General features: G+C 33.2%; 1 protein-coding gene across 1 annotated transcript; it reads left to right on the top strand.

Annotated features, from left to right (window-relative positions):
- Positions 1–3,559: 3,559 nt before the first annotated feature.
- On the top strand, positions 3,560–4,972 carry LOC141649013 (uncharacterized). Its single transcript, XM_074457719.1, has 2 exons — positions 3,560–3,613; positions 4,418–4,972. Exons 1-2 carry the CDS (start codon positions 3,560–3,562, stop codon positions 4,970–4,972), a joined length of 609 nt encoding a protein of 202 aa, XP_074313820.1.
- Positions 4,973–12,632: the final 7,660 nt, after the last annotated feature.

Genomic DNA, 12,632 nt, shown 5'->3' with positions numbered 1-12,632 from the left:
TATTCGGTTCAATTTAGTTAAGTTTCATTCAGTTCAATCCAATTCGTCTCATCTTCATTCAGCTCCATTAAATTCAACTCATTTCAGTTCTACTTATCTTAAACTTAATACTTTTTATTAATATTATTTTTTATTCCATCATCATCATCATTGTTGTTGTTGTCGTCATTATTATTATTATTATTATTTTTTTTTTTTTTTTTTTTTTTTTGCGTAAAGCTTGGATCATTATATTAAATAAGAATGAAAATACAGCACCGTGTCCTTTCTACAAGGTTAGCCAGGAAAGCCACCTAACATAACAAACAAGAAGAAGAAAAGCTAAGCTAAACATCAGAAGCCATAAGCACTTGCGTTTCCTCTAACTCGGAGAAAAACCAAGTACTTAATGCGCCAAATTAAAGTAGAAGGCTCAGATGAAACATCTTGGAAAATCCTCTTGTTACGTTCCCTCCAAATGTGGTAGATGGTACAGACGAGAGCACATCTTCGTAAGCGTTTCCCGCAACCATTACCTCTGTTATATTTTTTAAACCATGAGAAAATGCGCCGCCACCGTGTAACAACGAAAGAATTCGCGACCACACAAAGAACAAAGACGCCAAACATTTGCAGAGAAAGGGCAGTCGAAGAAGAGATGATCTGAAGACTCTAAGTTTTGCTTACATAAGACGCACCTGTTAATCAAGACTAATCCTCTACGGCAGAGATTATCGATCGTGGGAAGCTTGTTTTGTACAGCTAAAATCCCAATCACAGCATGTTTTGGATAGATCAACGTATCACCCAAAGTCTTGTGCTGCGAAAAAACAGGACCCTTATGCCTGAACAGATCATACGCAATGCCCTTGAAATCAGGTTGAGCTAACAGATTTTGTGCAGCGGAAGAGCTCCCAGTGACTTGAATAAGCGAGTCCCTGCAATCAATTAATCTGCTCCAAGCCCAAGAATAAGCCGAGGTCAGCTGGAAATGCCAAATATCCACACCCTTAAGAACATAAGCTTTTATCCATTTGACCCATATGGTAGGAGAATCAATGACAAGTTTCCTAATCCATATCAACAGTTGCGATTTATTCCAGCTCAATATCTCTTTTATACCCACACCACCCTCTTTCCTAGGGAGACAAAAACTATCCCAACTCTTAAACACAAACCTTCGTTGTCCAGCATCAATCCCCCATAAGAAATCCTTGCACATTTTCTGAATTTTCTTAACAACTCCTTTTGGCAAAAGGACACTAGATCCCCAAAAATTTTGAAGACCAAAGATGACGGAGTTAATAAGGGTAATTTTCCCAGCATAGGACAAGAGACTATTAGCCCAATGAGATAACTTGCCTCTAATTCTATCCAGAAGAGGAGCAAACATCTTCTGTGTCAATCTCGAACTAAAAAGAGGAATGCCCGGGTAGCGGATCGGCAAATCTCCTTCAACATATCCAGTAGAAGATAACACCAAACGCTTAACCTCAGGAGACACCCCACCAAAATACAAGTTGGACTTCATAGGATTTATCTTTAGCCCAGAATAATCAGCAAATAAAGAAAGGCACTTATCCACAGCTTGGACAGAGGGGAGATCTCCTCTAGTGAACACGAGAAGGTCATCCGCAAAAATTAAGTGAGTTAAGTTTATCTTGACGCATTTAGGATGATAAGAAAACCCCGAGTGAGTAGGGAGTTCTCTAAGAAGTCGGGACAAAACCTCCATACATAAAGCAAAGAGGTAAGGGGACAAAGGGTCACCCTGCCTCAATCCTCGTTTCCCAGGGAAAAAACCCTCGGTAGAGCCATTAATATTTAAAGAGAAATATGAGGATGTAACACAGGCAAGGACCCATTTGGAGAACTGGGAAGGGAACCCATATAAATCCAGACATTGAGCAAGAAAGGACCAATTAACCGAATCAAACGCTTTTTTTATATCCACTTTAAGAATGCACCGAGGAGAGATACGACCCTATTATATTTGAAAGCTAGCTCGTGGGCAAGCATGGAATTATCAAATAAATCCCGACCTTCAATGAAGGCAGCCTGCTCCACACCTACAATATCACCCAAAACCTTCTTCATTCTATTAGCAAGAATTTTGCTAACAGTCTTATAGAATACGGTACAACAAGATATAGGCCTGAATTCTGTAACGGACTTGGGAGCATCACACTTAGGAATCAAAGTAATGAGTGTAGAGTTGGCAGCCTTGGGCATTTTACCTTTTCTGAAAAATTCTGTACATGTACCGCTATGAAATCAGTCCTGTAATCACCCAGGAATCTTTAAAGAATCCCGAGGTATAGTCAATCCCGGACTCTTATTTCTATCAATTGAAAATAGGGCATCCTCAATCTCCTCTCGAGTCACCAAAGCTTCCAAGAATGAAGCATTCTGAATAGTACCATGAGTGAACAAAGAAGAAGGGAGACTAAGAACGTCCTCTGTAGAACCCAATAAGTACTGATAATAGTGCAGGAAAGCTTGAGAGACTTGAGCATGCCCTTGACAGAGAGAACCATCAACATCCTGTATAGAGCCTATAGTATTCCTGCATTTTTTTGCAGCAATTTGAGCATAAAAATATTTCATATTATCATCGCTTTGCTGCAAATGGTGAATCTTGGCACGTTGGGCAAGCACTCGCATTTCAGCTTGCTTAAGAGTAACATATTGCAAAAGAGCAGTTTTCTCCTGAGCAATCAACAGATGATTGAGAGGAGAAAGCTGAAGCAGATTTTGACAATCGGTAAGAGCTTGTTTGGCAGCGCTGACACGAGTTCGCAGACCAGCAAATTCACTAGAATGTATAGTTTTTAATCCATCCCGGATACACCTCAATTATAATTATTATTATTATTATTATTATTGTTATTATTATTATTATTATTATTATTATTATTATTATTATTATCATCATCATCATCATCATCATCATCATCATCATCATCATCATCATCATCATTATTATTATATTAATCTATATCTATATCTATCTATATTAATAAAGGAAGCTTTTTTCGAGCGATTACAGAGAGTCCAACTTTTTACAAATGACTAATATTATTAAATTATTAATAGATAGATATTATTATGTGAATTTGGTATGAGATAAAAATCGGTAAATACTAGAATTGGATAGACAATGAATACCTAATAAACTATAACCGTAAAACCTAAGATGCATGAGCACTAGAATTTGATGGTGGCTTAAATACATCGCACCTATGCTATTATATATACTCCTGAGTTCCTATGCCTCTCATCATCCTCAAGTTTTACGTTAATATATTATCGTTATTTTGAGTTATGCCCTTTGTTTTACCATTCTTTTTTTTTTTTTTTTGAAGTTTTCTTTTTTCATGTGCAGTTTATCAATAATTGAATAATTGACTGTAAGACAACAAGAGTATAATAAGATAGATGATCGTCGTAGCGGTTTTAATCGTCCTCGGTTTTGTGTTTATAGTCGTACACATGTAAGTATTGACCATAAGACAACAAAAGTAAACTAACAACTTTGATAACATTTTTTGTAGGAAAGTACAGTTGAGATCAACACACGATGATCGATAAGGGCATGGATGGAGAAGATGTTATGATTGATGATATGATAGTGGTCATACCCACGATGGAGGAATACTTTTTAGTTTGATATTTACCAAAACATGTTTTCCTTTACATGGTTTCATAGTGATCTTTCTTTAAATTCACACATTAATAAGTAATTCTTTCGTGACTTATGTAGGTTATGCATCGAGTATTTTCCGAGTTATGCACCGAGTTGAATAAAAACATAGCGGTGATGACTTTTCGAGTATTATCAATTATCAAAGAGTCTAATATTTGGTAACTTTCTAGAATTCTCAAAATATTGTACATGTATACAGAGTATTACTTAATCTTTTTTCCTCTTTGAAATCTATATATGCTTATATGCTCCTAAAACATCCGAAGTTTCGACGTGTGAGATCTTTTTATGATAGACTTTTCATAGATGTATAATGATATTTCTTTGTTCCGAATAGATATTTTTAATTTTAGTGTGTATTATTTTAGTGTGTAATGGAGCATTGCCCAGTGGAGCAAATTTTCAGAAGCGGGTAGTACCTGATATCAACCCAACCTGCTGTCGGTGTGGGAGAGTGGTCGAGACGGACGCACATGCACTAATCCATTACCCTCTGGTCCGTGATGCTTGGGCAGCTGTAGGTGTAGGGATTGAGGAGAAGTGAGAAGTATGCCAGCGGATGATAGATTGGACAACGACGGTCTTAGAAGGACAAGACGAGATGCTTATTATTTGTAAAATTATAATGGTGGCATGAGAGTTGTGGAATGATAGAAACAAAATATTTCATGGAGATAGCTTTGAACCGTGGCTGCTTTTGGAGAGAGCATATAAATACCTTGAGGCCTATAGAGCAGCAATCTTGGAGCCGAAAGAGCAAATTACTGGAAGCAAGCTAAGGAGGCTGGCAACACGAAGTGGAGACCTCTGGACACAGGATTTTGGAAAGTTAATGTAGATGCGGCGATTTTGGGGTCAGCAGTTAACGGCTTGGGGGTGGTGATCAGGGATGAGCACGGTCATGTGGGCAGAGCTGCGGTAAAAGAGGTTCATCAATGTTGGGAGCCATGTATAGCGGAGGCGAAAGCGGCTTTGTTCAGTCTTCAGGTTGTACGACAGATGGGGATTGATAAGGTGGTCCTTGAATCTGATTCTTTACAACTCGTGACGCTCCTCCGTAATACTCTAGCGTCTTACATGGGCAACATGGTTAGAGACATTCCGTCTCTTGCCAGGAATTTTGAGGTCGTTTGTTTTGATTTTGTTAGGAGTGGGAATAGAGTGATGCACTGTTTGGCTCATTATTTTCCTATTGATTATTCGCCGCTTATTTGGGTCGATATAGTTCCGGATTGTATTGGTGATGTTGTTGCTGCTGATTTTGATTTCATATCAACTTTTGATTGATTAATAATATTACATGTTCTCCTTCCAAAAAAAGAAATTAATTCATTGCATACACGACTTTTCATAATTTGTGTTTGTGGCCCTATCCCCTATTGTCAGCGGAGTAACAATGTAATTTTTTATTTCTATTTCAAAGCTCAAATCACTCTAATGCATTCTAAACTCAATAGAGATATCTTTAAATTTCTATTCATCTTATATGTGTTATCTTTTTGGGGTGTATGTATATTTATGTGACGAGATTAAGTTTTTACCATCATAACCGTCTCTCACTACATTAAAAGCTAATTAAAAAGAAAAAGATAAAATTAATTAAAAAGATAAAATAAAATTAAATAAAAAAAGATAACTAACTCTTATCACTTTTTCTTTAATCCTACTAAAATAGAAAGGGGTAGTAAAATTAAGATAGAGTTATAGGTTTAAATAAGGAGAAACTAACACAATTAATTATTAGAATAATTCTACCGACTTTTAGTAAGAGATCCTCTATTTTATAAAACAAAAAAAGTCGAAAAAATGTCCAAACAAACGTAGACATTTTTATTAATTTAAGAATTCTACTAAAGCTAGACAAGTGTAGAACCACCCAAAAACTACTTCATAAAATGAGTAAAACATGATGTAAAGTAGCTTATTTAACTTTTTTTAGTCAATACAGAGTATATTAAAATAGGCTCGTGCATCGTACGGGTATTAAATCTAGTATATTTATAAAAGAGGCTTTTTTCGAGCGATTCTAAGTTGTCCACATCATCAAAAATCAATTTAGGAAAGTATAATAAATAATATTTTTTGATATAAAAAATAAAGTAAAAAATCTTATAATTATTATAATATATATTTCCTAAACTATATTCAAGTGATTTTTCTAATTTTTATATAAAAACTTTTTACATTTCATTTGAAGAAAAAAGTATCATTAAAAAAATTATGAAAATAGTATAATTAGATTCGTGGTAAAAAAATGTTATCATTAGAGTATAGATTTCATATTATTTGCACATATTTAAGATGATATACTTCTTAGTATTTTATATGTTCCACAATGAACATATATAAATAATAAATTTGTCCCACATCGAAAGATTAACATAAGGCGGGGTGATCCTATGATTATAAATAGAAGGCATCCTTGAAATTTATTTATCAACCCAAAATCTTTTGAGCCTCTCAAGTATTGTCTTAGAGAATTCTTAAGAATTTGTATCATTATCTTCACAATATGATATAAAAAATAATGTGGAGAATGTTTTAATTATTATAATAATATTTTCTATATTAAAATGGGTTATAATGTTTATAATGTTTTAATTATTCAATTTAATGAGAATGAGAATATAAAAATGAGTTAGGTATGATTTCATTACAATGGGACCAACTCACTGAACATTAGTCAAACAATTAAGCGGGCAACAGTTGAAGAAATCCAAGTATAGCAAAGAGCTCATGGTTCAGCTACCATCTTAGCTCTAGGAACTGCCAACACACTTAAAATAAAATGCTACAATAACATTTTCCTAAAAGTCTCATAGGCCATAACGGCTTATGTAGTCTTAATACCAAATTTATTTGCATTTTATATCACGAATTTTTATTTGAGACGGAATTATTCGTCTTCAATCTTTTTTTGTTTAAATAGGTACTTAAATTAAAAGACTTACAAACAAAGTTCATACATCAAATAAGGGGGAGTAGAAGGCCTAACTCCAAAGAACAAATCGTTATTAAATCGAGTTGGATGTCGAACTAGGTGCGAAAAAGATGATGTACTTCTTAGTATGTTATATGTCACACATTGAAAAATAATGTAGATGTGGTGAACATACTACGTACAAATAGTAGACAAGGTGGGGTAATTCTATTATAAATAGTAGAATTATCCCACATCGAAAGATTAACATAAGGTGTGCTGATCCTAATATATATTATAAATAGTAGAATTGTCTGATTTGTCGCACATCGAAAGATTAACATAATGTGGGGGTGATCCTATGATTATAAACTAGTTTTAAACCCGTGCAAATTGCACGGGTATGCTATTTCAAATGCTTCTATTATAGATATAATATACATATAAGATAAATTGTTTGTAATTAATTGTCTCCTTTTAAGATAACTATTTTCAAAAGTAAAGTTTTAAAATAAAACAATAAAATCTCTCTATTTCTTATTATCAATTTTAAATTACAAATTTAATAGTTGAATTGTAAAGTCATATTTGAATTTTTATATTAATCTAAATCATTGTTTTTTTTTTCTTCTTGCATTTGACGTAAATAATGCATCATGGGTAATTGGCCAGATAGATGTTATAATATGATATATCTTCTTGTTAGCTAAACTTGAGTTACTCCTTTGTCTTATTACTCGAGCAACTTCAAAAAAGCCCGACTTACATATAAAACAAAATTATTCAAATGATGAAAACAAAACTAAATTTGTAAAAGTGAATCGGTCTGAATAGTTGCTGACCCGTGCAAATTGTTAAACTTGTGTTTTTATGTAATCAAACTCGTGCATGTTTGTAGAAGTCGTGTAACTATAAAAAATTTTTGACCCGTCCCCGTTTAAAATGAAAATTTTGGCCCGTTTTTCATTAATAGGGATTGTTAATTAAAGAAATAAGATAAAATTAAAATTGTTACTCGTGCACGTCAAAAAGAATATTTTGACCGTAAACTTTTAAAATGAAAATTTTGACCCGTTTTTCATTTGTACCGATTAACATTGTGATTCGTGTACAATTTAGTTGAATTATGAAGTAATCCACCCATGATATTATTCTATAAATATTTATTTGGAAAAGTATTTTAAAGTCAATCCCAGATCACCTCTCTGTCTCTCATCCTTCATAGTGCATGTTCTTTCAATCTTTTTTTTTTTTTGATGACGAGGGGGTTGAATCCCCCCCGGGCCCATGCATTCTCGCACCACCACATGGACCATGTAAGCCACCCCCTTCGGGGGCTGCAGTGGCCAAGTGGTCAGCGCCCCAGCTCGTAGTCGAACTCGGGACCTCTCAACTCCTGCATTTCTGCAAGCTTCAAGGTGTTCTTTCAATCTTCATATATGAAAAGAATCTTATCCAAGCAACAATCATTATTCCTGTTTTCATGGAGCTGAAACTATTTTCCGTATCCATTTTATCATAGAAAATGAGTCTTTTTTTTTTGCTATTTTTTCTATTTCAATAACTTCTCTTTTTTTTTCCTGCAATTTATACACGATTTTAATTTTGTTGAACGTTATATAAAAAATTAAAGTGGTAAGTTTGGGCTATTTACATTTGTGTTTTATATTACTTAATCATGCGCATTTACGTTTGTGTTTTATCCTAAAATTTTGTGGTTTTTTTAAATTATTATTATGTATATAAAAAAAACTAAAGTGATAAGTTTGGGCTATTTTGTTCAGTTAGTCTCTCTTAAGACGTATATAAAACAATTCTTTTGCAATTATCTATGCATCCGGCTTTCGTTTTATTCTAATTATTATTTGATCCATTAAATACCCCTTAAATGAAAAATTATTTATCGATTTTGGACCCGTCGACGGTATCAAGAGTAAAAAGTAAATTTGTCTGACCAATATATGACCATGTTATAGTTTTTCATATTTTAACTTTGCTTCATAGTTACCCTAGGCCCATAAGGAGTAGTACGAAGTAGGTTTTACGAAGTATAGCCCATATTACTACCACTCTACCACTAATAAAACCCTACAGCCTCACCATATTATGTCACTGAGTCATTGTCCACACATTTCGTCCCTTGAAATTTAACTCTTCTCACCGCTCCTCTCTAAACTCTGTCACACTTATTGATCGTCCCGCACTTTCCTCTTACTACCCAATCTCACATCCGTCTCTCATCCTTCAAAGCCTTATTCAGTTGATCTTCATGCATGAAGTGAGTATTTTATATGTATCACCATAAATTGTTTTCGTACACCGAATTATTAAGAATGAGTCCTTTAATTCTTAGCTCTCTTCATTTAATTTAAATAAAATTTTCAATTTATTTAAGTTTTCCTGTTTCAAAATGAGTCTCTGATTTTATTTTTCAGAAAATATTTATGTATTTTTCACCCTTTTAATTCTTTTATTATTGTATAAATTGTAGAAATTAATAGTAATCACCTATTCACATGCCATTGATGGAATGCAATATTAAGTTTTCCATTTTTAATATATTTTTCGATTTATTTGTTTGTTTAAATCATTTTTCTACCTTTTCAATATTAATATGATTAACCTTTGACTGTTGATATTGGACTACACAAATTCTAAAGCCAACTGTTTTACGGAGTATAAAAAAAATGAGAATTGGTTGATTCCGTAAATAAAAGTTGATAGGAGAACATGGGGGGACAATGTGGGCCATCTTTAAAAAATAAAATAAAAAAATGAACTTTCAACCACGTGCTGACAACTCAGCACTGTGGTTGTTCGTTTAATAAAGAAGATATGAGTCATCCTTGGAGCTTAAATATCGCAAATAATACCTTACAACCTGTTGTATATTTGCATCATACAACAGGCCCATGTATCCAATCCAATTTATTTACTAAAAAAAAAAAGAAAAAAAAAGTCAAACCTCTCAAACACAACAGAGCAAAACCACAATTTCTCCCCTATTCACTCTACGATGGAAAAAAATAAATAAGCAATTGACAGAAAGAAGGAAAAATGCATTTACCAATATTTTAAGGTAATTTTCCACATTAATTTATTTATTAACATGTATGTTCATCTTTTTATTAATCTGATAATAACCCTAATTTTATTAGATTTGAGTTCTTATGAAGTTGATTCGATAAATTAATTTTTAATCAATTGTTGTGTTTTTTGTACTTTGTGTTGTACGGCCTCCCTAACAACGTGAATCACAAAATTTGAAATTTTGTTCTTGAGATTATAAGAAAATCTGGGTTTTTACCCAGAAACCATGCTTAATTAAATTGTACAGGGTATAATTAAAGAAAGAGGAGAAGCAGGTGTCATGATTCATGAATGAATCATGAATAATGCAATATAGCATTATGTTATATCTGACCATATATGTCATTATGATTGTATATGCACCCATCTTGTGACTATAATTTGGTTTGGTGGTGTTGTTTATGGTGTGCAAATAATATCCTACACCTAACTGTATATATATTTTAGTTAACTGAGTATCGTGTTATTCATTGTGTCTTATCTTTCGTGGTTCGCTCTTCGAGTAACATATATGAGCTTTTACACTTTATCTTCATCTCTTCATCTTTTGACATGCGATTCTACCTAGCAATATTTTTTAATGTACAGTTTTTTGTTAGTATATAGAATATTTAAAATTACATGTAAGATTTCGAGCTTATGGGTGAAGATTTTGAGTTTTCATGTAAAGATTTTGAGTGTTACTTTTATTTCCCAAATGATCTTGTTTATTCTCTTTCTTAGACCTTCGTAAGGGCAAAAGAATGACGAAGAAGAAGACAATGACGACGACGATGATTTGGATCAATCAATCCGGTGGTGATGCCACCGACAGGATGGTACATATGAATGTGTTAAAAAAATTACATAATACATCACAAAGAAGACGGGGAACCGATGTTCAAGACCGATGTTCAAGAGGAACATGTTGTATATCGTTTCTTTTGTGATATGTTCTCACGGGAACGAACATGTATTCATAGAATCACAGATGCATTTCCTTAGGGTAGTCTCCAAGTGATTTATTGTATGTAAAAGTTTTATTAATTGTTTCAATGTTTAGTTTCTGGTGTATTTTTACGCACATTCTTAGTTTTAGATACAATTTGAGCTTTAGAGTGAATTTCCCGAGCTCCGTAATTTTCTTAGCTTTCGACATATTTAAGATATATTTCGAGCTTGCGAGTAATTTTACCGAGCTATGTAAAAAACTTTTCGAGCCTAGTATTAAATGCTACGTACAAATTTTATACTATGTACAAGTTTTGAAATCACAACATAACATAACTACAACATAAACAAGTAGAGTTGGTGTCAATATGATAAAACAAATAAACTCAATTCGTACCACCTAAATGACTACAGCTACTACGAAATAAGTTTCAAACGAAGCTAAATTACAAGTTTAAAAAAGTACAAATGATAATCCTCCGGTGCCATCAGAATATCACGACGACCTATGTGGTTAGTACTATGATTATTAATAAGTACTATGATTATTAATAGGAGGCTCAACTCCAACTCTATCTCCCTCTTTCTTTGCATTGTTCGCTGCCTTTTTACATACAACAGTGAATTTCCCACGAGCTCGGATATTTTGAATATCTATCAAACTCCTCTTCCTTGTCAACCTCTCCCTCTTTTTTGTATTCCCATGTGGATTTTGTATTACATCAATATCGTCCTCTTCAACATTCAAGAATTGGACGATGCCACCTAGTTTCATCTGCCATTGAATCTTTGTCCGCAATTTATATTGATGATACAAAATGCAAACACAATGAGAACTAGTATCATATTCAGCGTATGAGACAAAATTATTGAGCCAATAATATTTCAGAGGCCATCATATTTCATATCATGAATCGAATTCAAGCTAAATGTAAATTGTAAAGTATTCAAAATTTCGAGCTAACTCAATTACATTATGAGCTAATCCATAAAAGTATTGAGCAAATAATTTTATCTACATAAAAATAGTTCAACAATAATAAACTCACTAAATTCATAATTATCCGAGCTCCATTGCATATTAGACCATCCCCAAGCAAGGTCAATTGCTTGGTCATGACCTTGCTTGGTCATGGTTAATGGGGTAATTAAGGTACTTAATTGGTGACCAAAGTTGTTAATTTGTGACCAAAGGTCAATTTGTGACCAAACTTGGTCACTTTGATCACAAATTGACCACTTATGTGACCTCCTATGTGTCCAAATTTGATTGGTGGAACAATAAAAAATTATAAAAAATCTGTTTTGTGTGGGTTAAAATGTTAAATAATTATTTTGTGAATGTTGTAAAGTGGATAATGATTGGGTTGATGACCTAGGTCGCGACCTTCTGCATGGGAGGGTGAAAATGAGTCAAGGTTAATAAGGTGGGATTAAGAGTAAAATCGGGTCGTGACCTAGTTAGCGCGACCTTTGCTTGGGGATGGTCTTACATGAGCTATCTTATAATTTTCCCGAGCAAAATTAAAATTGTAATGTATATCCAACAATCATAGCAAAACTAATAACCTATTGAGCTAATCAATAAATTTATTGAGCAACATAAATATTCTAAGTCCTAAAGAATCGAAGCTTATAAAATTGACGACAACCGTATAAATGTAAATTGCAAAGTATTCAAAATTTCGAGCTAACTCAATTACTTTATGAGCTAATCTATAAAAGTATTGAGCAAATAATTTTTTATACAAAAAACAGTTGCACAACAATAATTTACTAAATTCATAATTATCCGAGCTGCATCGTATATTACATGAGCTATCTTGTAATTTTCCCGAGCAAAATTAAAATCGTAATGTATATCAACCAATCGGAGTAAAACTAATAACCTATTGAGCTAATTAATAAATGTATTGAGCAACATAAATATTCTAAGTCCTAAAGTATCAAAGCTTATAAAATTGACGACAATTGTATCTTATACGAGATAACATAGCTAAAAACCAG

This window comes from Silene latifolia, chromosome 1 (assembly GCF_048544455.1).
Source record: "Silene latifolia isolate original U9 population chromosome 1, ASM4854445v1, whole genome shotgun sequence".
NCBI lineage: Eukaryota > Viridiplantae > Streptophyta > Magnoliopsida > Caryophyllales > Caryophyllaceae > Silene > Silene latifolia.
This window is presented reverse-complemented; position numbering and strand designations above follow the sequence as displayed.